The sequence below is a fragment of the Macaca fascicularis genome, chromosome 19 (assembly GCF_037993035.2).
Source record: "Macaca fascicularis isolate 582-1 chromosome 19, T2T-MFA8v1.1".
In the NCBI taxonomy this organism is placed as follows: domain Eukaryota; kingdom Metazoa; phylum Chordata; class Mammalia; order Primates; family Cercopithecidae; genus Macaca; species Macaca fascicularis.
In genome coordinates this window covers 10,139,288-10,166,620 of record NC_088393.1, presented here as the reverse complement: position 1 = coordinate 10,166,620, position 27,333 = coordinate 10,139,288, and the positions used below count along the sequence as shown (strand labels likewise).

At 43.3% G+C, this 27,333-nt stretch overlaps 1 protein-coding gene across 20 annotated transcripts; it reads left to right on the top strand.

Annotated features, from left to right (window-relative positions):
* The first annotated feature begins 1,052 nt into the window (after positions 1-1,052).
* Positions 1,053-22,910, top strand: ZNF121 (zinc finger protein 121). Of its 20 annotated transcripts, none has more exons than XM_065535616.2 (7): positions 1,091-1,131; positions 1,246-1,316; positions 1,436-1,520; positions 14,345-14,431; positions 17,539-17,619; positions 18,453-18,531; positions 19,512-22,910. In XM_065535616.2, the coding sequence occupies exons 6-7, from the start codon at positions 18,529-18,531 to the stop codon at positions 20,679-20,681; spliced, it is 1,173 nt and encodes a 390-aa protein (XP_065391688.1). In that variant the 5' UTR covers positions 1,091-1,131; positions 1,246-1,316; positions 1,436-1,520; positions 14,345-14,431; positions 17,539-17,619; positions 18,453-18,528; the 3' UTR covers positions 20,682-22,910. The 20 variants fall into 20 exon arrangements, 18 of the variants coding, with proteins under 18 accessions (XP_065391688.1, XP_073881859.1, XP_073881861.1 ...); XM_074025758.1 differs by adding an exon at positions 18,927-18,984 and having other exon boundaries at positions 1,246-1,520; XM_074025760.1 differs by adding an exon at positions 18,927-18,984 and having other exon boundaries at positions 1,246-1,520; positions 18,417-18,531.
* Positions 22,911-27,333: the final 4,423 nt, after the last annotated feature.

Sequence of the window (27,333 nt, the reverse complement as noted above, 5' to 3'; positions counted from 1 at the left end):
ATGGAACATGAAAGCGGACTAGGAGAGTGACCACTGAAGCACAGCATCACAGGGAGACAGGCCTCCGGATAACTGTGGGTGGGCCTGACTGATGTTAGACCCTCCACAAGAGGTGGAGGAGTAGAGTCTTCTCGAAATTCCCCAGGGGAAAGGGAGACCTCCTTTCCTGGTCTGCTAAGTAGCGGGTGTTTTCCTTGACACTAACGCTACCGCTAGACCACGGTCTGCTTGGCAACGGGCATCTTCCCAGATGCTGGCGTTACCACTAGACCAAGGAGCCCTCTGGTGGCCCTGCCCGGGCATGACAGAGGGCTCACACTCCTGTCTTTTGGTCACTTCTCACTATGTCCCCTCAGCCCCTATCTCTGTATGGCCTGGTTTCTCCTAGGTTATGATTATAGAGCGAGGATTATAATAATTTTGGAATAAAGAGTAATTGCTACAAACTAATGATTAATTATATTCGTATATAATCATATCTATGATCTATATCTAGTATAACTATTCTTATTTTATATATTTTATTATACCGGAACAGCTCATGCCTTGGTCTCTTGCCTTAGCACCTGGGTGGCTTGCCATCCATAGAAAGGATGTTGCTATTTTGCCCACGCTGGTCTTGAACTCTTGGACTCAAGCTATGCACGTGCGTTAGTCTCCCAAAGTGTTGGAATTACAGGTATTAGCCACTGCGGGCAACAGGGAAAAGCTCTGCAGGAGCATCCCCTGGGGTGCGTCCCATCCCCCATCCCCGCCCTTCCAGTGAGTCTGGCCACCTGAACGGATGGCTAGGCCTGGTCCCACCTCTAAATCGCCCCCGAGTATGGGCCCCACCCCTCGCCCACAGTTCCTTCCAGAGGCCCCGTTCTAACCTCACCTTTTGCTCTGGATCTGTTTCTGCATCCCACTCCCTGAGCCAGCCCCGGGCCTATCCGCACCCACCCGGGAGGAAACTAGAATTTCTATGTTGGGCTGGGTCCTACGTGGCTGAAACTCGAACCCAGGAGCCCCGCCCGGGCCCAGGCTCCGAGCGGAAGTGACGTCAGCGCGCCATCGCCATCTTTTCCGGCGCTGGCTCCGCATGGTCAGTGCCATTTCGCCTTTATCGTGGTGGAGTCCACCGTGGCTGTGGTGAGTTCTGCCTGCTTGGGGATCCCTGAGATAGTAGCGGGGGTGGCAAAGGAACGATTGGGCGCGGTCGCCCAGGAGCCTCTGGAATCCGCCTCGTTTTACTGTCTTCTCCAGGGGCTGTCGGTCCTCCGGGCGCGGCCAGTTGCGAGAGGCCGCAGGCTCAGTCGGTCCGGGTCAGGAGCCAGGTCGGGAAGTGTGTTTGTCCCGCCTCCGCGCGGTGTTTTGTGGAGTGCTTTCAACCGCTGTGCTCCCCTCTTCAAAAGCTTGGAAAGCAACCTTTGTGAATTTTTTTTCTTTCCGAAAGTAAAAGGATTTCTGCGTTCCAGTCAGATTGGCTGCGGCCCCGCATCCCCCCGCCTCAGGAACCTGGCGATTCCGGCGTGTTTCTGGTGAGCACCGGCAGAAAATTGGTTTCAAGAGGGCTCTGACTTCCATTTCTTTGCTAAAAAATGTATCGTCTGAGAATCTGGCATTGTCTTGGTGTCCTTTACTTATTTTTGACTCATTACTTTCGGATGGAAAAAAATATAGTCGTTTAGGGCGTGCCTATTTCTGCATGTAAATATGAACACGTGTAGACTGTAAGCCTTTAGTTTCTTATTTTTATTTTCTTGGACTTAATTTTTTGTTGTTACCAGCTACAATCCTTTCTACAAAAGAAAGGCAGGCCAGGCGTGCTGGTTCACGCCTGTAATCCCAGCACTTTGGGAGGTGGAGGCGGGCAGATCACCTGAGGTCAGGAGTTCGAGACCAGCCTGGCCAACATGATGAAACCCTGTATTTTCAGTAAAAAATACAAAAATTAGCCAGGCGTGGTGGCAGGCCCCTGTAATTCCAGCTCCTCGGGAGGCTGAGGCAGGAGAATTGCTTGAACCTGAGAGGCCGAGGTTGCAGTGAGCCGAGATCTGCCACTGCACTCCAGCCTGGGCGACAAAAGCGAAACTCCATCTCAAAAGAAAGAAAGAAAGGCAGTAATACACAGCTATTTTCTTCATCTGAAGTTCCTAGGCCTGTACTTCTCCCACAGAGCCTTAAAACAGGGCCCACAGGAAGAAAGGATGGAGGCTTTTGTTTTTTCTGAGACGGAGTCTTGCTCTCCCGCCCGGGCTGGAGTGCAGTGGAGCGATCTCAGCTCACTGCAACCTCCACCTCCTGGGTTCAAGCGATTCTGTTGCCTCAGCCTCCCGAGTAGCGGGGACTACCATGCCCAGCTATTTTTTTTTTTTTTTTTGTATTTTTAGTAGAAATGGGGTTTCACCATGCTGGCCAGTCTGGTCTCGAACTCCTGACCTTGTGATCCACCCGACAGCCTCCAAAGAGCTGGAATTACAGGAGTGAGCCTCTGCTCCTGGCCACCAGGATGGAGGCTTTATTATGCTGATTCTAGAATTATTTATTAAAATCAGAATATTATTCTAGTATTAGTGTAATAAAGTTTCTAGTATCTATTGAATTTATTAGCATGTTTGGACTAAGTGTAGTTTTTACATGTTTTTTTCTGAAAAATTTGATTCTAAGGAAAACTTGAACATCTAACACACCCAGTCTGGATTTTCTTTCTTTTTTTTTTTTTTTTTTTTTGAGACAGAGCCTCACTCTGCCACTCAGGCTGGAGTGCAGAGGTGCGATCTTAGCTCACTGCAACCTCTGCTTCCGAGGTTCAAGTAATTCTGCCTCCCAAGTGTTAGGCATGTCCATGTGAAGAGACCACCAAACAGGCTTTATGTGAGCAATAAAACTTTTAATCACCTGCGTGCAGGGGCACTGAGTTTGAAAAAGGAGTCAGCAAAGGGAGGTAGGGGTGGGGCGGCCTTTTTTTTTTTTTTTTTTTTTTTTTTTTTTTTTTTTGAGACGGCTTGCTCTGTCGCCCAGGCTGGAGTGCAGTGGCGCGACACTGCAAGCTCACTGCAAGCTCCACCTCCGGGTTCACGCCATTCTCCCGCCTCAGCCTCCGAGTAGCTGGGACTACAGGCGCCCGCCACCACGCCCGGCTAGTTTTTTGTATTTTTAGTAGAGATGGGGTTTCACCATGTTAGCCAGGATGGTCTCTATCTCCTGACCTCGTGATCCACCCGCCTGGGCCTCCCAAAGTGCTGGGATTACAGGCTTGAGCCACCGCGCCCGGCCAAGGGTGGGGCAGTCTTATAGGATTTGGGTAGGTAGTGGAAAATTACAGTTAAAGGGGGTTGTTCTCTTTACAGAGATCCCCGAAGGGGCGGGGAATCACAAACTGCTCAGTGGGGAGCTCCTGAGATTCATTCTCCAGGAGAAGAATGTTACAAGATCAATTGATCAGTTAGGGTGGGGCAGGAACAAATCACAATGGCGGAATGTCCTCAGTTAAGGCGGGAACTGGCTGTTTTCGCTTCTTGTGGTTCTTAGTTACTTCAGGCCATCTGGATGTATACGTGCAGGTCACAGGGGATATGATGGCTTATCTTGGGCTCAGAGGCCTGACACCTAATAGCTGGGACACAGGCACATGCCGCCACACCCAGCTAATTTTTTTTTGTATTTTAGTAGAGACGAGGTTTCACTAAAACCTGGCCAGGCTGGTCTCGAAATCCTGAACCAAGGCAATTCATCTGCCTCAGCCTCCCAAAGTGCTGGGATTGCAGGTGTGAGCCACTGTGCCCAAACACTTTTTTAGCAGTGTGCTTGTTTTCTTTCTCCTCGGTAAATACGTCTTATGGTGAACAATTTGAGTGTAAATTGAGCATAATTGCACACTTGATGCTTGACCTTTAAATACTTGATAAAGCGTCTCCTAAAAAAAAGGCATTGTCATTCTGAAACCACAATACTAGTATTTCACTTAAATAAAAAATGTTATCTAATGTCTACTTTGCTTAATAACTAAAATTCTCTGCATTGATTCAATGTATGCTCTTGAATATTTTTTGGTCTAAGATCCATTCAAAGTGTATCCATTTTTACATTGCAAATTGTTAATGTTTTCAGTGTCTTTTTATCTAAAACAGTTATTGTATATTATATTGACTTTCAGAGAGTCACACTGTGGGGTATGATGAGATTTCAAATAATCTCATCAATCTTTTATTCTTTAATTCATAGTACCCCCTACTCTTCTCCTTTTTTCTCTTTTTTGCCTTTGTTAGATGCCCAGGCACACCACAGTACCAAGCGTTATCAGTACCAGCTCACATGCCTTTCCTCATTTGGAAAGAGGACTAACTTCCTAGCTCGTTACAGACATCCCTTCTCCTTCCTCTCCACTTTTCTTTTGCGTGCCCACCCTATCTAAAAAAAAAATCAAATGTTTAGCCAACCGGGATTAGTTTAGATTGTACAACCCAACCCCGGCCAATGGGGAAAGGGTACAGGGGCAGGACTTGCATCTGGAATAAAGGCTCTCGTGCCCCTTTGTTCAGGTGTGCTCTCAGGGCGACTGGCCAAGGAGGCACCCCTCTGTGCAGAAGTAAAATTGCTTTGCTAATAATTCTTTGTTCGAGTGTTCAACTTCCTTAGGATTTTGAGTGTTATTCCTAACAACACTCATTCTTTTAGAAAGTCATACAATCAGATACTTCTGATTGGATTCTCATGGTGTGTGTAAATATTCCTTTATTTCATGCGATTTCCTACAAACTTGGAATTGGGTCCAGAGGAGAAGCTGACAACCATTGTTTGATAAGGTCTGACAGTATGTACTTCATGCTTTGGGAACCATAAAGTCTCAAATTACTCAGTTCTGCCTTAGTTACTTCATGTCCCGTGATTAGTTGTTCATTCTCTATCATGTGCTAATGGCAAACCACAACCTGTTTCTCAAAAGGAAAACAGTTAATCTGCACAAGAGGGCATGGATTGACTCTGGAATACCAGAGGGCTGTACTCTACATCTTCTGTTGGTACATGCCAGAGCATTCCAATAAATAGGATGCTGTTTAACATGTACACTTTGAGTATCATTGGGTCTGCTTAATCAGGCGGACCAAGTGCTTGGGAAGCTTGCACTGCAGCCTGAAATTGCTCTTGTCTACAGTTGGAACTACTAGAATCCTTACAGGCGAGTCTGTGGGGCGTTAAACAAGCATATGCAAATGTATATATTGCCTCCAAAATTCAAGAGGTCTACGGATGATAGTTCTATTGATAGTTCTATTTTTAGTTTTTTGAGAAACCTCCATCCTGAGTTTTTTTGTTTTTTTTTTTTGTTTTTGAGACAGAGTCTTGCTGGATCACCCAGGCTGGAGTGCAATGGCATAGTCATGGCTCATTGCTCCTTTTTAGTGGTAGGCGGTATTAGGTGAAATAACCTGGAGTGACATCTTGCAGGGATGTTTTTACATGATCCAGACAAGGGAATATTTTTACCCACAGACATGGGGGCCCCAGAATCTCCAACCTCCTATTTTACAATTGAAAAAAAGTTTTTGATTCATAATAGATGTACATATTTTCTGAGTACATGTGATAATTTGATACATTTATATTATCAAATCAGGATAAGTAGGATATCTGTCACCTTAAATATTTATCTTTATTGCAGGAACATCAAATTATTCTCTTAACTGTTTTGAAATGTACAGGAGATGAGTGTTAAACGTAGTCACCTTACTGATCTATTGAACACCAGGTCTAATTTCTTCTACCTGTGTATTTTACCCATGACTCAACCTCTCTCTCTCTCTTTTTTTTTTTTTGGAGACAGTCTCACTGTTGTCCAAGCTGGAATGCAGTGGCATGATCTCAGCTCACTGCAACCTCCGCCTCCTAGGTTTAAGTGATTCTGCTGCCTGGAACTACAGGCGCATGCCACCATGCCCAGCTAATTTTTGTATTTTCAGTAGAGACGGAGTTTCACCATGTTGGCCAGGCTGGTCTCGAACTCCTGACCTCAAGTGATTCACCTGCCTCGGGCTCCTAAAGTGCTGGGATTACAGGCATGATCCACTGTGCCTGACAGGTTTTGTGTGTGCATGTGTGTGCAGACAGGTCTTGCTGTGTTGCCCAGGCTGATCTCGAACTTGTGGGCTCAAGTGATCCTCCCACCGCAGCCTCAAGTTTTGGGATTACAGGCATGAGCCACCACACCTGAATATTGTTCTCTATAGTGGCTGTACTAATTTACATTCCCATCAACTGCATAAAAGGATTATCTTTTCACCACATCCTCATCAGTACTTGTTATTCCCTGTCTTTATAAAAGCCATTCTGTGAGGTGAGATGACTTCTCATTGTGGTTATGTGTGATTTGTATTTCTCTGATGTTTAGCCATGTTGAGCATTTTTTCGTACACTTGTTGGCCATTTGTGTGTCTTTTTTATGAGAAACAACTCTTCTAACCTTTTGCCGATTTTTTGATCGGATTTTTTTTTTTTTTTTTTGCTATCAAGTTGAGTTCCTTATATATTTTGATTACTAATCTTTGTCAGGTGAATAGTTTGTGAATATTTTCTCCCATACTGTAGATTGTCTCTTCACTTTGTTGGTTGTTTCTTTTGCTGTGGAGAAGTTTTTAGTTTGATGTAATCTCATATGTTTATTTTTTCTCCTGTTGCTTGTGCTATTGAGGTCTTACCTAAGAAATCTTTACCCAGACCGATGTCCTGGATTGTTTCCCCAGTTTCTTCCTCTAGTAGCATTATGGTTTCAGGTGTTGCATATCTTTAATCTGTTTTGACTTTGTTTATGCTGAGAGATGGCATCTAGTTCATTCTACATATGGTTATTCAGTTTTCCCAGCAGCATTTATTGAAAAGACTGCTATTTTCCCATTGTATGCTTTTGGTGCCTTTGTTGAAAAAGAGCTGTCTATAAATGTGTAGATTTATATTTAGGTTCTCTGTTTTCTTCCATAGATCTTATGTGTTTGTTTGTTTTTGAGACGGAGGAGTGCAGTGGTGAGATCTCGGCTCACCGCAACCTCTGCCTCCCGGGTTCACGCCATTCTCCTGCCTCAGCCTCCCGAGTAGCTGGGATTACAGGCGCCCGCCACCTTGCCTGGCTAATTTTTTTTTTTTTTTGTATTTTTAGTAGAGACAGGATTTCACTGTGTTAGCTAGGATGGTCTCGATCTCCTGACCTTGTGATCCGCCCATCTCGGCCTCCCAAAGTGCTGGGATTACAGGCTTGAGCCACCGCGCCCGGCCTATGTGTTTGTTTTTATGTCAGTACCATACTGATTGGGTTATGGTAGCTTTGTATTATATTTTGAGGTCAAGCAGTTGGATGCTTCCAGCTTTTTTTTTTTTCTTCTTTTTTTTTTTTTTTGAGACTGAGTCCTCTGTCTCCCAGGCTGAAGTGCAGTGGTACGATCTCGGCTCACTGCAACCTCTGCCTCCCAGTTCAAGTAATTCTCCTGTCTCAGCCTACCTAGTAGCTGGAACTACAGGCACGCACCACCACCCTGGCTAATTTTTGTATTTTTAGTAGAGACAGGGTTTCATCATGTTGGCCAGGCTGGTCTTGAACTCCTGACCTCATGATCCACCTGCCTCAGCCTCCCAAAGTGCTGGGATTACAGGCGTGAGCCACCGCACCCGGTCACTCCAGCTTTGTTTTTTTGGTCAGTATTTCTTTGGCTGTTTAAGGTTTTTTGTGATTGCATATAAATTTTAGGATTTTTTTTTTCTATTTTTGTGATGAATTTCATTGGTATTTTGAGAAGGGTTGCTCTGAATTGTAAATTGGTTTGAGTAGTATTGTCATTTTAACAATATTCTTCTAATCCATGAGCATGGAATATCTTCCAGTTTTTTTCTGTGTCCTCTACAGTTTGTTTCATCAGTGTTTAGAGTTTTCCTTGCATAGCTCCTTCACATTTTTGGTTACTTTTATTTCTTCTTCTTTGTTTTTCTTTTTTGAGACGGAGTCTTCTTGCTCTGTCGCTCAGGCTGAAGTACATGACTCTTGGCTCACCACAAGAGTCTTGGCTCACCACAACCTCCGCCTCCCGGGTTCAAGCGATTCTTCTGCCTCAGCTTCCCGAGTAGTGGGGACTACAGGCACACACGCCTCCATGCCCGGATAACTTTTGTATTTTTTTTTTGAAACGGAGTCTCGCTTTGTTGCCCAGGCTGGAGTGCAGTGGTGCAGTCTCTCCTCACTTCAAGCTTCGCCTCCCGGGTTCATGCATTCTCCTGCCTCAGCCTCCTGAGTAGGTGGGACTATAGGCGCCTGCCACCATGCCCGGCTAATTTTTTTGTATTTTTAGTCGAGATGGGGTTTCACCATGTTAGCCAGGATGGTCTTGATCTCCTGACCTCGTGATCTGCCTGCCTTGGCCTCCCAAAGTATTGGGATTACAGGCGTGAGCCACTTGTGTTTTTTTTTTTTTTTTTTTTTTTTAGTAGAGACGGAGTTTCACCATATTGGCCAAGCTGGTCTCAAACTCCTGAACTGACTTCAGGTAATCCACCCGCCTCAGCCTCCCAAAGTGCTGGAATTACAGGTGTGAGCCACCGCACCCGGCCTAGCCTGTAGTTTTGTTGTTGTGCTTTTGCCTGGTTTTGCTATCAGAATAATGCTCACTTTGTAGACCAAGTTCGGAAATACTCTCTTCTCTTCAATATTTTTTGCCGAGTTTGAGTAGTAGTATTCTTTAAGTTTTCGGTAGGATTTAGCAGTGAAGCCATCAGGTCTTGGGCTTTTCTTTCATGGGATTCATTTTGTTATGGCTTCAATCTTGTTATTGGTGTGTTGGGGTTTTCTATTTCTTCATGGTTCGATCTTGGTAGTTGTATGCGCCCAAGAATTTGTCCATTTCAGGCCGGGCGCGGTGGCTCACGCTTGTAATCCCAGCACTTTGGGAGGCCGAGGCAGGTGGATCACCTGAGGTCGGGAGTTCAAGACCAGCCTGACCAACATGGAGAAACCCCGTCTTTACTAAAAATACAAAATTAGCCGGGGTGGTGGCACATGCCTGTAATCCCAGCTACTCGGGAGGCTGAGGCAGGAGAATCACTTGAACCCTGGAGGCAGAGGTTGCGGTGAGCCGAGATCACGCCATTGCACTCCAGCCTGGGCAAAAAGAGTGAAACTCTGTCTCAAAAAAAAAAAAAGAATTTGTCTATTTCTTCCAGGCTTTTCAGTTTGTTGGCATATAGTTTTTCACAATAGTTTCTTTTTTTTTTTTTTTTTTGAGACGGAGTCTCGCTCTGTCGCCCAGGCTGGAGTGCAGTGGCGCGATCTCGGCTCACTGCAAGCTCCGCCTCCCGGGTTCACGCCATTCTCCTGCCTCAGCCTCCCGAGTAGCTGGGACTACAGGCGCCCACAACTGCGCCCGGCTAATTTTTGTATTTTTAGTAGAGACGGGGTTTCACCGTGGTCTCGATCTCCTGACCTTGTGATCCGCCCGCCTCGGCCTCCCAAAGTGCTGGGATTACAGGCGTGAGCCACCGCGCCCGGCCACAATAGTTTCTAATGATTGGTTGTATTTATGTGGTTTCTGTTCTGTTTTCTTTTTCATTTTTTATTTTATTTGGGTCATTTTTTCCCCTCAGTCTAGCCAAAGGTTGGTTGATTTTGTTTATCTTTTCAAGTAATCAACTTTATGTTTTATTGATAGTCTGTATTTTTTTTATTCTCAATTTTGTTTATTTGGCTATGGTCTTTATCCTTTTGATCTAATTGTGAGTCTGGTTTGTTTTTGCTTTTCTAGTATCTTAGGGGGTATCATCCGGTTATTTTAAATCTTTCTACTTTTTGTATGTACGTGTTTATTGCTGTAAAATACTCCCTTAGTACTGTTTTTATCCCATAGATTTTGGTATGTTGTATTTTCACTTTCATTTGTTTTTGGAAATGTTGTAATTTCCAAATTTCTGTGTGCTTTTGTCCCATGGATTTTGATATGTCAACATACCAAAACAATGTTCCGTTGTTTTTTTTTTTTTTTTTTGAAGAGGCAGGGTCTCCTTATGTTGCCCAGGCTGGTCTCAGTCCTGGGTGCAAGCAGTCTTCCTGTGTCGGCCTCCCAAAGTGCTGGGATTATAGGCATGAGCCACCATTTTGAGACTGTGAATCAAGGTTCCTCTTGTTAGTGATTTCTAGTTTTATTCCTTTGTGGTCAGAAAAAATGATATGATTTCTACATTTTTGAATTTGTTGAGACTTTTTCTGTGGCCTAAGATATGGTCTATTCTGGAGAATATTCCATATGCTGAGAAAAGGAATAAATCTTCTGTAGCAGTAGGATAAAATGTCCTGTTCTAGTTAGGCCTTTCTGGTTTAGTGTATTGCTTAACTTCTTCTGTGTTTCTTTGTTGATTTTCTAACTGGATGATCTGTCCATCACTGAGAGTGGGGTGTTAAAATCCCCTACTATTACTGTATCGCAGTATCTCCCTTTAGATTTATTAATATTTGCTTTATATACGTGGGTGCTCCAGTGTTGGGTGCATAAATATTGACAGTTTTTATATCCTCTTGCTGAATTGACCCCTTTATCATTATATAGCGACTTTCTTTTTTTTTTTGTATTTTTGAGACAGAGTCTTGCTCTGTCTCCCAGGCTGGAGTGCAGTGGTGTGATCTCAGCTCACTGCAACCGCCGCCTCCTGAGTTCAAGCGATTCTTCTGCCTCAGCCTCTTGAGTAGCTGGTATTACAGGCATGCGCCACCACACCCGGCTAATTTTTGTAATTTTAGTAGAGACGGGGTTTCACCATGTTGGCCAGGCTGGTCTTGAACTTCTGACATCGTGATATGCCTACCTCGGTGTCCCCAAAGTGCTGGGATTACAGGCGTGAGCCACAATGACCAGCTACAGTGACCGTCTTTATCTGTTTTTGTTTGTTTGAGATGAAGTCTTGCTCTTTCACCCGGTCTGGAGTGCAGTGGCGCGATATCGGCTCACTGCAACCTCCGCTTCCTGGGTTCAAGCGATTCTCCTGCCTCAGCCTCCTGAGTAGCTGCGACTAAGGCATGTGCCACCATACCAGGCTAATTTTTTAAAAAATTTTTAGTAGAGATGGGGTTTCACCATATTGGCCACACTGGTCTCTAACTTGTGACCTCAGGTGATCCGCCCACCTAGGCCTCCCAAAGTGTTGGGATTTCAGGTGTGAGACAGTACACCAGCCTGAATACTGTATTCTTAGATGTCAATTTTTTTTTTCTTCCAGCACTTTGAAAATTTCATCCCATAGGCAGGCAAGGTGGCCGATGCCTGTAATTCCAGCACTTTGTGAGGCTGAGGCAGGTGGATTGCTTGAACTCAGGACTTTGAGACCAGCCTGGGCAACTTGGTTGTAGAAAGTAAAGTAGAGGTTTTTCTTTAAAGACTTTTTTTTTTTTTTCCGTCTAATGAGGAATAAATAACTTTTTTTAGAAGCAAAATTTATTCAAAGACCTGTGTTAACATTCTTAAATCTGCTAGCTGTAATAAAGAAATCATGTACTTTATGTTCTTCGCTCCCACAGTTTAGCCTAAATATTTGCCCTGGCATGCTTATACTGGTCCAGGCAAGCATTGGTCATAGCCTGTTCCTCTTCGTTATTCGAAGGGGTTTTTACCCTTCTCAGCATTCCACAAGTTACTTCTTCCTTTGGTCTCCTGTGCCTTTGCCTCTTTTAAAAAGTTCTAAGTTGCTAGCCAGTCAGAACAAATACAAAATGTGAGGTCCCTTTCCAGCCAGTGGAAACTGGACACAGCAGTAGGGTGGATGTGTCAGGTTGTAAATGACCCTGTCTCCTTTGCTCGGTGTACTCTCATGGCAAAACTACTGGGGAGTGTACCCTTTCTGCAGAAAATATAAAAATGGCCTTGCTAAATAAATTAAATTTGTGTTCACGTGCTATTTCTTTCCGCACCGGGAAACAAGCATTTCAAACATGGTGAAACCCCGTCTCTACAAAAAAATAGAAAAATTAGCCAGGCATGGTGGTGCACGTTTGTAGTACCAGTTACTTGGGAGGCTGATGAGTATGGCTTGAGCCTGGGAGATAAAGGCTGCATTGAGCCATGTTTGTGCCATGGTACTCCATTCTGGGCAATGGAGTGAGACCGTCTCACAAAAAAAGAAAGAAAGAAAATGTCATCCTACTCCCTTCTGGCCTGTGTGGTTTCCATTGAGAAATCCTGTTGCCAGACCAATTAGAGTCCTTTATATGTTATTTGCTTCTTTTACTGCTTTTAAGATCCTTTCTTTATCCTTGACCTTCGAGAGGCTGATTATTATATACTTTGTAGTAGTCATATTTGGGTTGAATCTGTGTGGTGTCGTCTTACCTTCCTGTACCTGGATATTTATATTTTTCTCAATTTTTGGAATCTGGTTATTTCTTTAATCAGCTTCCAAAGCTTACCCTTGCACTTGATGCATTCTCTCTTGAACACCAGTGATTCCTAGGTTTGGTCTTTCAAGGTAATTTTCTGTATCTTGCAGACAATCTTAGTTCCTTTTCATTCTTCTCCTCTGGCTATATTTTCAAATAGCCTTTCTTCAAGCTCAGTGAATCTTTCCTCTGATCCATTTTGCTGTTGAGAGCCTCTGCTGTGAATTTTTGAGTTGAGTATTTCTCAGTTATAAGATTTCTCTTGTTAATATATTCTAAAGTTTTTTTCTGATACATTTCTGAGTTGCTCTTCTGTGTTATCTTGGAGATCACTGTATTTCCTTAAAAGTGCTATTTTGAATTCTTAGGGAGCTCACGTATTGTCATTTCATTAGGTTCAGTCACTGGTAATTTTTTTGTCCATTTTGGGAGATCATGGTTCCCATTTGCTGTTTCTTGTGGATGTACATCTGTGTCTGCATTGCAGGATTATTTATTACAGTCTTTGTCTGGCTCGTAGTTTTTTATTGGATATGTTTTCTTTACCTGTTTGTTTTTTGTTTGTTTTGTTTTTGTTTTTGCTTTTTGGTTTGTTTTTGTTTTTGGAGACACGGTCTCTGTCACCCAGGCTGGAGTGCAGTGGTGTGATCATGGCTTGCTTACTGCAGCCTCTGCCTCCTAGGCTGAAGCAGTCCTCTCTCGAGTAGGTGAGGTGCACACCACACCTGGCTACTTTTTGTACTTTTTAGTAGAGATGGGTTTTCATCCTGTTGTCCAGGCTGGTCTTGAACTCCTGAGCTTAAGCGATCTGCCTGTCTCAGCCTCCCAAAGTGATTTTCTTTCTTTAAAATTTCCCTAGGTCACTGCCTCCTTTTCAGCACTAGATGGAATCTTAAACCCACGTTTGCCTCTGCTCTAGCAAACTGTCAAGAATACTGGTCCATCCAGAATGAGGGAGTCCTAAAGGGCATATTCCAGCACTGTGGGCAGGCTGGCTGTGTGTTAATGCCCAGGTGACCTGTGTAGCATACCCCTACAGTATGGTGCTCCTGAACAGCCACTCTGATTTGACTTTCTCCTTTGGCCGAGATATAAAACAGAGTTTCCAGGGCTGGGGATGGTAGTCTTGCCTCCCCTCTTTGTCCCTGGATGTCCTCAGGGATGTTTCTCCCTTCAGACACTTGTGTGATGCTTCCTGTGGGTTGAGACAGGGAGGGACTGATCTTTTACCAGGGAACTCGGGATGGTGGAGAAGGCGGTTGTCCACCTTGATCTCATTTTTTTTCCAGTGTAGAAACTGTGAATTGGTAGAAATTTTCCACGTTCTTGGAAATTTGATTCTCTTAACGTCTCCTTGGAGTTTTTTCACTTCTTTGTAGCCCCAGAAACTGCCTAATTTTTATATTTGAGATCAGGGACATTGCTGGTGATAATTTTCCCAATGTGGATTTGGTTTTGGTTTTCTGTAAGGGGATTGAAACCAGTTTGCTTCTGTACTACCATTTTGGAACCATAAATGCTGCATGCTTCTAATAAAGCTGTCTAAGGTATTTTCAGGCAGGGCACAATGGTTCATGCCTGTAATCCTATACACTGGGAGGCTGACGTGGGAGAATTGTTTGAGACTAGCCTGGGCAACATAGTGAAACCTCAGGTCTATAGTAAAAAAAAAAAATAAAATAAAATAAAAAAATAAAATAATTAAAAAAAAATTAGCCAGGTGTGGTAGTATGTGCCTGTAGTCCCACATACTTGAGAGGCTGAGGCAGGAGGATTGCTTGAGCCCAGGAATATGAGGTTGCAGTGAGCTATGATCGCACCACTCTAATCCAGCCTGGGTGACAGAGTAAGATCCTGTCTCTCATTTTTAAAAATGTGTTTTTACTTCCTATTCATTGGATATGATCAGTATAGTGGTGTCAACATAGTGTACCAGTGTGGTGTTTCATGGAATGTCATTTTCTCTAGGGACTAAGTTATGACAGAGACCTGGAGAACTGACACATGCTAGGGGCAATGCTGTGAAGATACACTGTTGGGCCTGCCAGGTGAAAGGTAACTGAGTCTTGTTTTTTCAAATTGGTATGGAGAAGAGACATTAGCTATGTCAGTGCCTGCATACCAAGTGACAGAAATTATGGTTTTTTTTTTTTTTTTTTTTTTTTTTTGAGACGAAGTCTCGCTGTGTCTCCCAGGCTGGAGTGCAGTGGCGTGATCTCGGCTCACTGCAAGCTCCGCCTCCCGGGTTCACGCCATTCTCCCGCCTCAGCCTCCCAAGTAGCTGAGACTACAGGCGCCCGCCACCACGCCCGGCTAGTTTTTTTTTGTATTTTTAGTAGAGACGGGGTTTCACCATGTTAGCCAGGATAGTCTCGATCTCCTGACCTCGTGATCCACCCGCCTCGGCCTCCCAAAGTGCTGGGATTACAGGCTTGAGCCACCGCGCCCGGCCAGAAATTATGTTGATTTATCTAGTAAAGACATTACTTTTTGAAAAATGGCTACGTTCATGATTTATGAATGATTTTGGTGTGGTAATTGAGTGAGGGGTTATGATTCTCCACTGGGATAAGTCTAGTTTTTGGCTATTGTAGTTTAGACGTTTTTACATGGATAGAGCAGTATTCAAGTGCAGAGATTGGCACACTGTGGCCCATGGGCCATGTCTGTCCCTCCGCGTGTTTTTTATACATAAAGTTTAATCAGAACATAACCGTGTTCGTTTGTTTACATTTTCTATGGTGTTTTCCATGCTACAACAGTAGAGTTGAGTAGCTGCAACAGAGACCATGTGGCCCCTAATTCCTAACATATATTTTGTGGCTCCTTAGAGTAGGATTTGTTAACTGCTTATCTGTTTCATTTCTGGGGACACCACGATCAGTTAGCCACCACCACAGACCTCTGTAGGTCAGGGCATTCTGATTACTGGTACGTTTCCACTGTCCTTGATAGTTGATTTTCTCACCTTGTCTTTGGTGACTAAATACTGCCCTCTTGATTTCTGCTATTCTGGGTCCCCCTTTCATCTCGATTGAAAGCAGGGAACTTGGCCGGGCGCGGTGGCTCACGCCTGAAATCCCAGCACTTCGGGAGACCTAGGTGGGCAGATCACCTGAGACCAGGAGTTCGAGACCATCCTGGCCAACATGGTTAAACCCTGTCTCTACTGAAAATACAAAAAAAAAATAAAATTAGCTGAGTGTGGTGGCAGGCGCCTGTAATCCCAGCTACTTGGGAAGCTTAGGCAGAAGAAACACTTGAACCCAGGAGGCAGAGGTTGCAGTGAGCCTGGACTGCGTCATTGCATTCCAACCTGGGCAACAAAAGCAAAACTCCGTCTCAAAACAAAACAAAACAAAACACAACAGGGAACTTATCTCACTGATGGTATTCTTCGCAGTCATACCTGTCCTATGAAGGAGAATACCAACAGGGCTTTTCAAGGATTACGATACTCCTCCCACTACTCTCAATAACCTTTGTGAAGAGAGTGTCTTCTGCTCTGTCAACAAAGGGTGGGGGAGTGGGCTATACAGATGACACATAGTAAATCCAGTGCAACACTCCTGTCTCTCTAGGATTCTCTTCTTCACATTATGCCAGGGAGGCTCCGGCATATGAACCTCATTAATTATAACAATTTCAGGGCCGGGCGTGGTGGCTCAAGCCTGTAATCCCAGCACTTTGGGAGGCCGAGACGGGCGGATCACGAGGTCAGGAGATCGAGACCATCCTGGCTAACACGGTGAAACCCCGTCTCTACTAAAAAATACAAAAAAAACTAGCCGGGCGAGGTGGCGGGCGCCTGTAGTCCCAGCTACTGGGGAGGCTGAGGCAGGAGAATGGCGTGGACCCGGGAGGCGGAGCTTGCAGTGAGCTGAGATCTGGCCACTGCACTCCAGCCTGGGTGACAGAGTGAGACTCCGTCTCAAAAAAAAAAAAAAAAACAAAAAAAAACCACACACAAAAATTTCAGCCCTGAGAACATAAGAAATAGCTTTATTTCAGGGGTGTCCTAAAGAAGCTCTCTGATTTTTTTTTTTTTTGGACAGAATCTTGATCTGTTGCCCAGCCTGGAGTGCAGTGGCACGATCTCAGCTCACTGCAGACTCTGCTTCCTGAGTAAAAGCGATTCTCCTGCCTCAGCCTCCTGAGTGGTTGAGACTACAGGCACGTGCCACCACGCCTGGCTAATTTTTGTATTGCTTGAACCAGGGCGGGCAGTGGCAGAGGTTGCAGTGAGCTAAGATTGTGCCACTACACTCCAGCCTGGGTGACAGAGCAAAAATCTGTCTCAAAAAAAAAAAAAAAAAGAGAGAGAGAGAGAGATGTAATACTACCCATGATATTAAAAAAGCTACAAAAGACACAATATTCAAACTATTGACAATGTTATTTAAAAAAAAAAAATCTCGGCAAGGCACAGTGACTCACGCCTGTAATCCCAACACTTTGGGAGGCTGAAGTGGGCGGATCACCTGAGGTCAGGAGTTCAAGACCAGCCTGGCCAACGCGGTGAAATCCTGTCTCTATAAAAATACAAAAAAAATTAGCCAGACCTGATGGTGGGTGCCTGTAATCCCAGCTGCTCGGGAGGCTGAGGCAGGAGAATCACTTGAACCTGGGAGGTGGAGGTTGCAGTGAGCTGAGACCGTGCCATTGTACTCCAGCCTGGGTGACAGAGTGATACTCTGTCTCAGAAAAAAAACCAAAAAACAAAATAATGATCTCTCTTTGCACTTGCATTATTTCCTATTTGGATACACGTTTTAATGGTTTTTATTTAATTTCTTTTGAGACAGAGTCTCACTTTGTCGCCTAGGCTGGGAGTACAGTGACGCAATCATGACTCACTGCAGCCTCAACCTCCCTGGGCTCAGGTGATTCTCCCACCTCAGTCTCCCAAAATTCTGGGATTGCGGACATGAGCCACTGCGCCCAGTCTCTAATGGTTTTAAATGTGTATTTAAGTTTGAATAGTGAGTATTTGGTCAGAGATAACCAGTCTCCTCAGGGCACAAAAAGATGAGATATATGAAATTTGAGCTCTTTTAAAGTAGTTTCACTACTCTCTTTAGGAATATAGTTATTTTTTCTTGGTTACGTTTGTCGTTTCCTTCATAAGCCTCTTCCATTGGTGTATCTTTCTCTCTGTACAGGACCTGTTCAAACTCAGTCTGTCTCTTGACTGGAGGAGGAGGAGGAAAAGTTGAGCACATTGCCAACTGGAGTTCTCCAAGGTGAGTGTGAAGAACATTCCTAGTCAATGATAAGTTCAGTATGTTTGGAAGCATAATGAAGATATATTTAAAAGATGTACTTTGTCACAGAACATGGGACCATTGGACTTGGAAGTTTTAGGGTATCTTCAACTTTCCATATTTCTCTTTTTCGTCTAACCCAGACTTTCATGTGATTTTGCAAATGATCTGCTCTTATATCTTTTTGCTTATGACTTTAACGTGTGCTCTTTATCCAGATCATTTCTACTTTCCTTCCCTCATAATACTATTTCTGTTCATTATCTCATTTAATTTCTATAGAATAAATTGTTTAAAAAGTTACTAAATTGCCGGGCGTGGTGGCTCATGCCTGTAATCCCAGCACTTTGGGAGGCTGAGGCGGGTGGATCTTTTGAGGTCAGGAGTTTGAGACCAGCCTGGCCAACATGGAGAAACCCCATCTCTACTAAAATTACAAAATTAGCCGAATGTGGTAGCGCATGCCTATAATCCCAGCTACTTGGGAGGCTGAGGCAGGAGAATCGCTCGAACCCAGGAGGCGGAGGTTGCAGTGAGCCGAGATCTCTCTACTGCACTCCAGCACTCCAGTCCGGGTGACAGAGCGAGACTCTGTCTCCAAAAAAAAAAAGAAGAAATTACTAGGTTTAGACCCCAAGTCCTTATGATTGCCAAATATTAGTCATGGATAAACTGTTCAAATCTATGTTTGTTTAATTTTTTTGAGTGTGCTGAATATGAAAAACACAAATGAGCTTTATAATTCTGACTTATTTAACCTACCGTTTTGTTCTCAGATCCTATTTTTTTTCTTTTTTTCTGTTTTACTTCAGAATGGCAAGTTAAAACCAAAGTGTCAGCACTTCAACAACATTTTTGTTTTGGCTTAAAACATCAAACGGCATACAAATGGTAAGATTAAGATTTCTTATTTACCACACTCAAAAAAGATTGGGAATACAGTTATAAAAAATCAGCACAAATGAGAGATATTTGAGAGAGGTAACGTTTACTCAAGCAGGAGGAATGTCTCTAGAGCAAGGGTCCCCACCGGCACTGTTTCTATTAGAGTTAGGAACTGGGCTGCACAGCGGGAGGTGAGCGGCAGGTGAACAAAACTTCATCTGTACATATAGCCATTCCCCATCGCTCGTATTACTGCCTGTCTTATTACTCTGCCTGTCACATCAGTAGCAGCATTCGATTCTCATAGAAGCGCAAACCTTACTGTGAAGCACCCATGTGAGGGTTCTAGATTGTATGCTCCTTATGAGCCTGATGATCTGTCACTGTCTCCCATCACCTAGATGGGACTGTCTAGTTGCAGGAAAACAAGCTCAGGTCTCCTGCTGATCCTACTCTATGGTGAGTTGTATAATTATTTCATTATATATTACAATGTAATAGTAATAGAAATACAGTCACAGTAACTGTAATGTTCTTGAATCATGCTGAAACCATCCCTGTCCCACCCCCATTCCACCCGTTTGTGGAAAAATTGTCATCTACGAAATTGGTCCCTGCTACCAAAAAGGTTGGGGACCTCTGCTGTAGAGGGATACTCTAAATATAATGAATTTGGGGATACCCTAATTCTATCTTAAAACTTAGTGCTTCAGCATTCTCACAAGTACAGATTATCACATATGTAGCTAGATAGATAATAAAAACAATTTCATGAAAATATATAGGAATTATTTCAGGGTTCTTAGAGCAAATGGCACAGGGTTCTTGCAGGTTTTCTTCATTCAACTTGTAAAAAATCCATGGGGCAGCAAGTGTATTCATGTAATGAAAATGGCAAAAATTATAATGTGTCTGATTTCAGATGGGTAAAATCTATTGATAAGTCTGAAAAATCCTTTAATCATCATTCATTCCTTTATTAACAGGCAGAAATCCACAATGGAGAGGAACTCTGTGACTTTATGGAAAATGGAGAACTCTTCAGTGAACACTCATGCCTTAATGCACACATGGGAACTGAAAATACAGGGGACACTTATGACTGTGATGAGTATGGAGAAAACTTTCCCATGTTACACAACAGTGCCCCTACTGGAGAGACGCTTTCTGTGTTGAATCAGTGCAGAAAAGCCTTCAGCCTGCCACCAAATGTTCACCAGAGGACGTGGATAGGAGACAAATCCTTTGAATACAGTGACTGTGAGGAAGCCTTTGTTGATCAGTCACATCTTCAGGCAAATAGGATAACTCACAATGGAGAAACACTCTATGAACAGAAGCAATGTGGGAGAGCTTTTACTTACTCCACAAGCCATGCTGTGTCTGTTAAAGTGCGTACTGTAGAAAAACCCTACGAATGTAAGGAATGTGGAAAATTCTTTAGATATTCTTCATATCTTAATAGTCACATGCGAACCCATACTGGGGAGAAACCCTATGAATGTAAGGAATGTGGGAAATGCTTCACTGTTTCTTCACACCTAGTTGAACATGTAAGAATTCATACTGGAGAGAAACCTTATCAGTGTAAGGAATGTGGAAGAGCCTTCGCTGGGCGCTCAGGCCTTACTAAACATGTACGAATACACACTGGAGAGAAGCCCTATGAATGTAACGAATGTGGGAAAGCCTACAATAGGTTTTATCTACTAACTGAACATTTTAAAACTCACACAGAGGAGAAGCCCTTTGAATGTAAGGTATGTGGAAAATCCTTCAGAAGCTCTTCATGCCTTAAGAATCACTTTAGAATTCACACTGGAATAAAACCCTATAAATGTAAGGAGTGTGGGAAAGCATTCACTGTTTCCTCAAGCTTACATAATCATGTAAAAATCCATACTGGAGAGAAGCCCTATGAATGTAAGGACTGTGGGAAAGCCTTTGCTACATCTTCACAACTCATCGAACATATAAGAACTCACACTGGAGAGAAACCGTATATATGTAAGGAATGTGGGAAAACCTTCCGTGCTTCTTCACACCTACAGAAACATGTTAGAATTCACACTGGAGAGAAACCCTATATATGTAACGAATGTGGGAAAGCCTACAATAGATTTTATTTACTTACTAAACATTTAAAAACACACTGAAGAAAAACTCTGAATGTAAGGAATGTGGAAATCTTAGGAATTTCTCATACCATAATTACCACATTTGAATTCATACTGAGGAGAAATCTTATTGGTACAAAGAATGTGGGGAGGCCTTCAGTTATCCCCATTCATTTTGAAGAAGACATGAAAGAACTCATACTCTCTGTGTCCCCCATAAATTTTAGGAATGTTAGGGCGCCATTGGATATTTTTTTTTTTTTTTTTTTTTTTGAGACAGAGTTTTGCTCTTGTGATCACCCAGGCTGGAATGCAGTGGCATGATCCCAGCTCACTGCAACCTCTGCCTCCTGGGTTCAGGCAATTCTCCTGCCTCAGCTTGAATATAACTTGGATTATAGGCGCCCTCCACCACGCCCAGCTAATTTTTGTATTTTATTAGTAGAGACGGAGTTGGCCATGGCTGGTCTTGAACTCCTGACTTCAGGTGATCCGCCGTAACCTCCCAGAGTGCTGAACCACTGCACCCGGCCTTTTTTTTTTTTTTTTTTTTTTTTTAAAGTTGTTGTTAATACACATTCTTCTCAAGAGATTGGATTGTGATCACAATCCAACATTTGAGAACTCACCCTGGGGCCATACAATATAGGAAACACAGAAAGCCCTCGTTATTTCCTTAGGCCTTTCTAAGTATGTAAGATGTTGCAATGGAGAGAAACACTATTGATACAAGATACAGGCATGCCCTATAGATATTGCGAGTTTGATTCCAGACTACCACTATAAAGCGAGTATCACAATAACGAATCATACAAATGTTTTGGTTTCCCAGTGCATATAAGTTAGGTTTACATCATATGGTAGTCTCTTGTGTGCAGTTGTGTTATGTCTTAAGTACTTTACTTTAAAATACTTTATTGCCAAAAAGTGCTAATGATCATGTGAGATTTTGGCCAGTTGTAATCTTCTTGCTTGTGGTAGGTCTTGCCTCAGTGTTGATGGCTGTTGGTCAGGGTGGCTGTGGCACTTTCTTAAAATAAGACAGCAGTGAAGATTGCTGCACTGATTGACTCTTCATTACATGAAAAACTTCTCTGTATCCTGCGATGCTGTTTGATAACATTTTACGCATAGTGAAACTTCTTTTAGAATTGGACTCAATCTCTCAAACTTCGCCACTGCTTGATCAACTAAGTTGATGTAATATTCTAAGTCTGTTGTCGTTTCAACAGTGTTCACAGCATCTTCACTAGGAGTAGATTTCATTTCAGGAAACCACTTTCTTTGCTCATCTATACAAAGCAACCTCTCATCTGTTCAAGTTTTTTCATGAGATTGAAACAATTCTGTCACATCTTGAGGCTCCATTTCTAATTCTAGTTCTCTTTTTTCCATCACATCCACAGTTACTTTTTCCACTGAAGACTTGAACCCCTCAGAGTCACCTATGAAGGTTGGAATCAACCTCTTCCAAACTCTGGTTAATGTTGGGTTTTATTTTTTTTTTATTAAAAAAATTTTTTTAGAGACAAGGTCTTGCTGTGTTGTTTGTGCTGGAGTACAAGTGGGTATTCACTAGCACGATGAGAGCACACGGTAGCCTTGAACTCCTGGCCTCGAGCAATCCTCCTGCCTATGCCTCCTGAGTAGCCAAGACTCCAGGCACACACCACCACCACACCTGCCTTAATGTTGGTATTTTGGCCTCCTTCCATGAATCATAAATGTTGTTAATGGCATCTAGAATGGTGAACCCTTTTTGCAAGGTCTGCAATTTAATTTATCCAGATCCGTCAAAAGAAGCATTATTAGTGGCTGCTCTAGCCTTACGAAATGTATTTCTTAAATAAGACTTGAAAGTCAGAATTATTCCTTAATCCATGGGCTGCAGTTAGCAGGCATGAAAACGTTAATCTTTTCTATACCTCCATAAGAGCTCTTGGTTACTAGGTGCATTATCAGTGGTAATATTTTGAAAGGAATCTCTGAACAGTATGTTTTACAGTGGGCTTAAAATATTCAGTAAACCATGCTGTAAATAGATGTAAATAGACACCACAAGGAGAGTAGATGTAGCATAATTCTTAACTGGCTCTTGGATTTTTAGAATGGTAATTGAACATTGGCATTCATTTAAAGTCACCAGCTGCATTGGCCTCTGACAAGAAAGCCAGCGCAGACTGGGAAAAGTGGCTTACACCTGCAATTCCAGTGCTTTGGGAGGCTCAGGTTGGAGGATCACTTGCGGTCAAGAGTTCAAGCCCAACCAGCACAACAGAGCGTGACCCTGTATCTACAAAGTAAAGAGTCAGCCCGTCCTTTGAAGCTTTGAAGTCAGATATGGCTTACCTAGAGCTATGAAAGTCCTAGACGGCATCTCCTGAAGTAAGGCTGTTTTGTCTCTGTTAAAATTCTAGTAGAGCTACCTCTGCCAGTGATCTAGATATTCTGGAAATGCTTGCTGCAGCTTCCACATTAGCAATTGCTACTTCACTTTGTACTTTTGTTCTAGAAATGACTTGTTAAACCTCACAAACTGATCTTTGCCAGTTTCCAGCATTTCTTCTGCAGCTAATTCACCTCTCAGCCTTCATAGAATTACAGTTAGGGCCTTGCTCTGGATTAGGTTTTGGCTTAAGGGAATGTTGTGGCTGGTCTGATCTATCCAGACCACTAAAACTTATTCCATGTTAGTTAGTGGTGAGGCTGTTTTCCTTTCTTTTTTTTTTTTTTTTTTGAGACGGAGTCTCACGCTGTTGCCCAGGCTGGAGTGCAGTGGCGCGATCTCGGCTCACTGCAAGCTCCGCCTCCTGGGTTCACGCCATTCTCCTGCCTCAGCCTCCTGAGTAGCTGGGACTACAGGCGCCCGCCACCGCGCCCGGCTAATTTTTTGTATTTTTAGTAGAGACGGGGTTTCACTGTGGTCTCGATCTCCTGACCTTGTGATCCGCCCGCCTCGGCCTCCCAAAGTGCTGGGATTACAGGCTTGAGCCACCGCGCCCGGCTTGTTTTCCTTTCTTATTTGTGTTTTCACTGGAGTAGCACTTTTAGTTTCCTTCAAGAACTTTGCATTCACAACTTGGCTAACTGGCACAGGAGGCCTAGATTTTGGCCTATTCCAGTGGTGTGTTTTTGTTTTTTTTTTTTTTTTTTTTAAAGAGACATAGTCTCGCTTTTGTCCAGGCTGGAGTGTAGTGCAGTTACAGCCCATTGCAGCCTCAAACTCATGGGTTCAAGTGATCTTCCTGTCTTCTGAGTAGCTAAGACCGCAGGTGTGTACCACCATGGCCAGCTAATTTTTTGTTTTTATTTTATTTTTTTATTTTTATTTTTTTTTTTGAGACGGAGTCTTGCTCTGTCGCCCAGGCTGGAGTGCAGTGGCCGGATCTCAGCTCACTGCAAGCTCTGCCTCCCGAGTTTATGCCTCAGCCTCCGGAGTAGCTGGGACTACAGGTGCCTGCCACCTCGCCCGGCTAGTTTTTTGTATTTTTTAGTAGAGACGGTGTTTCACCGGGTTAGCCAGGATGGTCTTAATCTCCTGACCTCGTGATCCGCCCGTCTCGGCCTCCCAAAGTGCTGGGATTACAGGCTTGAGCCACCGCGCCCGGCTTGTTTTTATTTTTTTAAAGAGGCAGGACTTTACTGTTTACCAGTCTGATCTTGAACTCAAAACCTCAAGTGATGCTCCCCTATCTGCCTCCCAACACGCTAGGATTACAGGTGTGAGCCTCTGCACCTGGCCCTTATCTTGGCTTTTGACATGACTTTCTCACTAAGGTTAATCATTTCCAGCTTTTGATCTAAAGTGAGAAATGTGCAACTTCTTTCACTTGAACAGTTAAAGGCCATTGTTGGGTAATTAATTGGCCTAATTTCAATATTGTTGTGCCTCAGGGAATTAGGAGGCCTGGGAAGGGAGGGGGGAGTGGCCAGTTGGAGGAGTGAGAGCATAGCATTTATTAAGTTTGCTGTCTTCTAGGTTGTGGTTTGTGGTACCACAAAACAATTACAATAGGAACATCAAAGATCACAGAGCAGCCGGGCACGGTGGCTCACACCTGTAATCCCAGCGCTTTGGGAGGCTGAGGCAGGTAAGTCACGAGGTCAGGAGTTCAAGATCAGCCTGGCCAACATGGTGAAACCCTGTCTCTACTAAAAATACAAAAAATTAGCCAGGCGTGGTGGCAGGCACCTGTAGTCCTGGCTACTCGGGAGGCTGAGGCAGGAGAATCGCTTGAATCCGGGGGGTGGAGGTTAGAGTGAGCTGAGATCGCACCACCACACTCCAGCCCAGGCGACAGAGTGAGACTCCGTCTCAAAAAAAAATAAATAAAAAAAAAATAAAATCACAGAGCACCACGATAAGTATAATAATAAGGAAAATGTTTGAAATATTGTCAGAATTACCAGGATGTGAGAGACAAAGTGAGCACATGCTGTTGGAAAAAATGGTGTTACAGATTTATTCAACATGACATTGCCACAGGACTTCTACTTGTGAAAAATATCTGTAAAGTGTGCTGAAGCAAAGTGAAGTAGCATGAGGTATGTCTAGTTATTGCTGTAGTGGTTTCCAAATGGTGGTTTTCTTTTTTTTCTTTTTTTCTTCTTTTTGTTGGTCTGCAATGGGGTCTTGCTCTGTTGCTTAGGGTGTGGAGTGCAGGGGCACGATCATGGCTCCCTATAGCCTTGACTTCCTGGGCTCAAGTGATCCTCCCACCTCAGTCTCCTGAGTACCTGGGACCACAGGCACATGCTAACACACCCAGTTAATTTTTTTACTTGTAGAGCCAAGGTCTTACTATGTTGCCCAGACTGGTCTCAAACTCTTGGGCTCAAGCAGTCCTCCTGCCTCAGCCTCCCAAAGTGCCGGGATTACAGGTGTGAGCCACTGCACCCAGCCCAAAAAGTGATTTTCTAATTCCATAGTTTCTTCTACATTTCTTAACTGGAATTTTGTAAGGAAGAGTTATCCTTATTCATTTATTTACCCATTTACTTGTAGGAGCATGTATCATAAATTCTTACTCTATGGGGTATAGTTAGCTACTGTAAATTTGATGCAGATATTTTTCCAGATTCAATAAGTAGGATCCCCATCAAGCTATCTTCTGAATCTAAAAATGTATTCTCCTAATTTCGTGGGTATATAATTATTTTCTGGGCAACAGTCTGTTCATGGTACATTTGTCTCCACCCTAGAATCAGAAAAATCTAGTTTCTTTTAATGGAGAATACTATTTAGAAGCTGCAGTCTCTGTGTGGGGTGGTGTTCCTAGGTAATAGTGCCCTGGCTTTTAGGTCCTGTCTGCTGGAGGATGTGGGAAACATACATAATTATCTATATGTATCCACACACATTGATACCTATATTTCTATATTAAAAATGTGACCACATGCCAACACTTTTAATTCCACTGCAACACTACTGGGTTATTTCTTGCCTTCCAAATTCCCTTCTCTGTAGCTATCTTTCATCACTTGCAAAAAATAGCGCTTGCTCAATCCTAGATTAAAATATAAGCTACTCTCAGAATTGATAACTCACACCACTGTTTTTAAAAATCTGCTAACCAGAATTCAGTTTTTATTCACAGCTCTTATCTTTAGCTCAGGGCATAATGTAAAAGTACTAGGTTTAAAACTTACTTGGTCAGCAGCAGTCCACTTCTAGGTACATGTCCAAAGGAACTGAAGAAAGCATCTCAATGTGTAAATGCCTGCCTGTGTTCATTGCAGCATTATTCAGAAGAGCGAAGAGGTGGAAGCAAAGTAAATGTCCATTGACAGATGAATTGGTTAACAAAATACATACAATGCAATATCATTTAGCCTTAACAAAATTCTGCCATATGCTACAACATGGATGTGACTTGAGGACATTATGCTAAGTGAAACCAGTTGCAAAAGGACAAATACCACCCAATTCCACTTACATGGGGTATCTAATGTCAAACTCAGAAGCAACAAAGTACTGCGGTATTTGCCACAAGCTGGTGGAGGAGAAAATAAGTTGTTCGATGGGTATTGAGTGTCAGCCATGCAAGATGGAAAAGCTTTTTGAGATTTGTTGTATAAAAATATGCATATAGTTAATAATGTTCGGTACACACAAAGTATGTGAAAGGGTAAATTTTATGTGTTTTTATCATAATAAAAATTGTAATAAAAGAAAAGTTACTTGGGTCAATTTTGTGTTTTTTCCCCCTTTTCATTGTTGAATTTTTATCCATTTGATAGTTCATTTCAGTAATTCCTGTTCATTTTCCATTTTGTGTCACACTGTTATCCTTGTTGATTTTTTAAAAATTAAGGCCGGGCGGCCGGGCACGGTGGCTCAAGCCTGTAATCCCAGCACTTTGGGAGGCCGAGACGGGCGGATCACGAGGTCAGGAGATCGAGACCATCCTGGCTAACACAATGAAACCCCGTCTCTACTAAAAATACAAAAAAATTAGCCGGGCGAGGTGGCGGGCGCCTGTAGTCCCAGCTACTCGGGAGGCTGAGGCAGGAGAATGGCGTCAACCCGGGAGGCGGAGCTTGCAGTGAGCCGAGATAGCGCCACTGCACTCCAGCCTGGGCGACAGAGCGAGACTCCGTCTCAAAAAAATAAAATAAAATAAAATAAAAAAATTAAGGCCGGGCGCGGTGGCTCATGCCTGTAATCCCAGCACTTTGGAAGGCCGAGGCG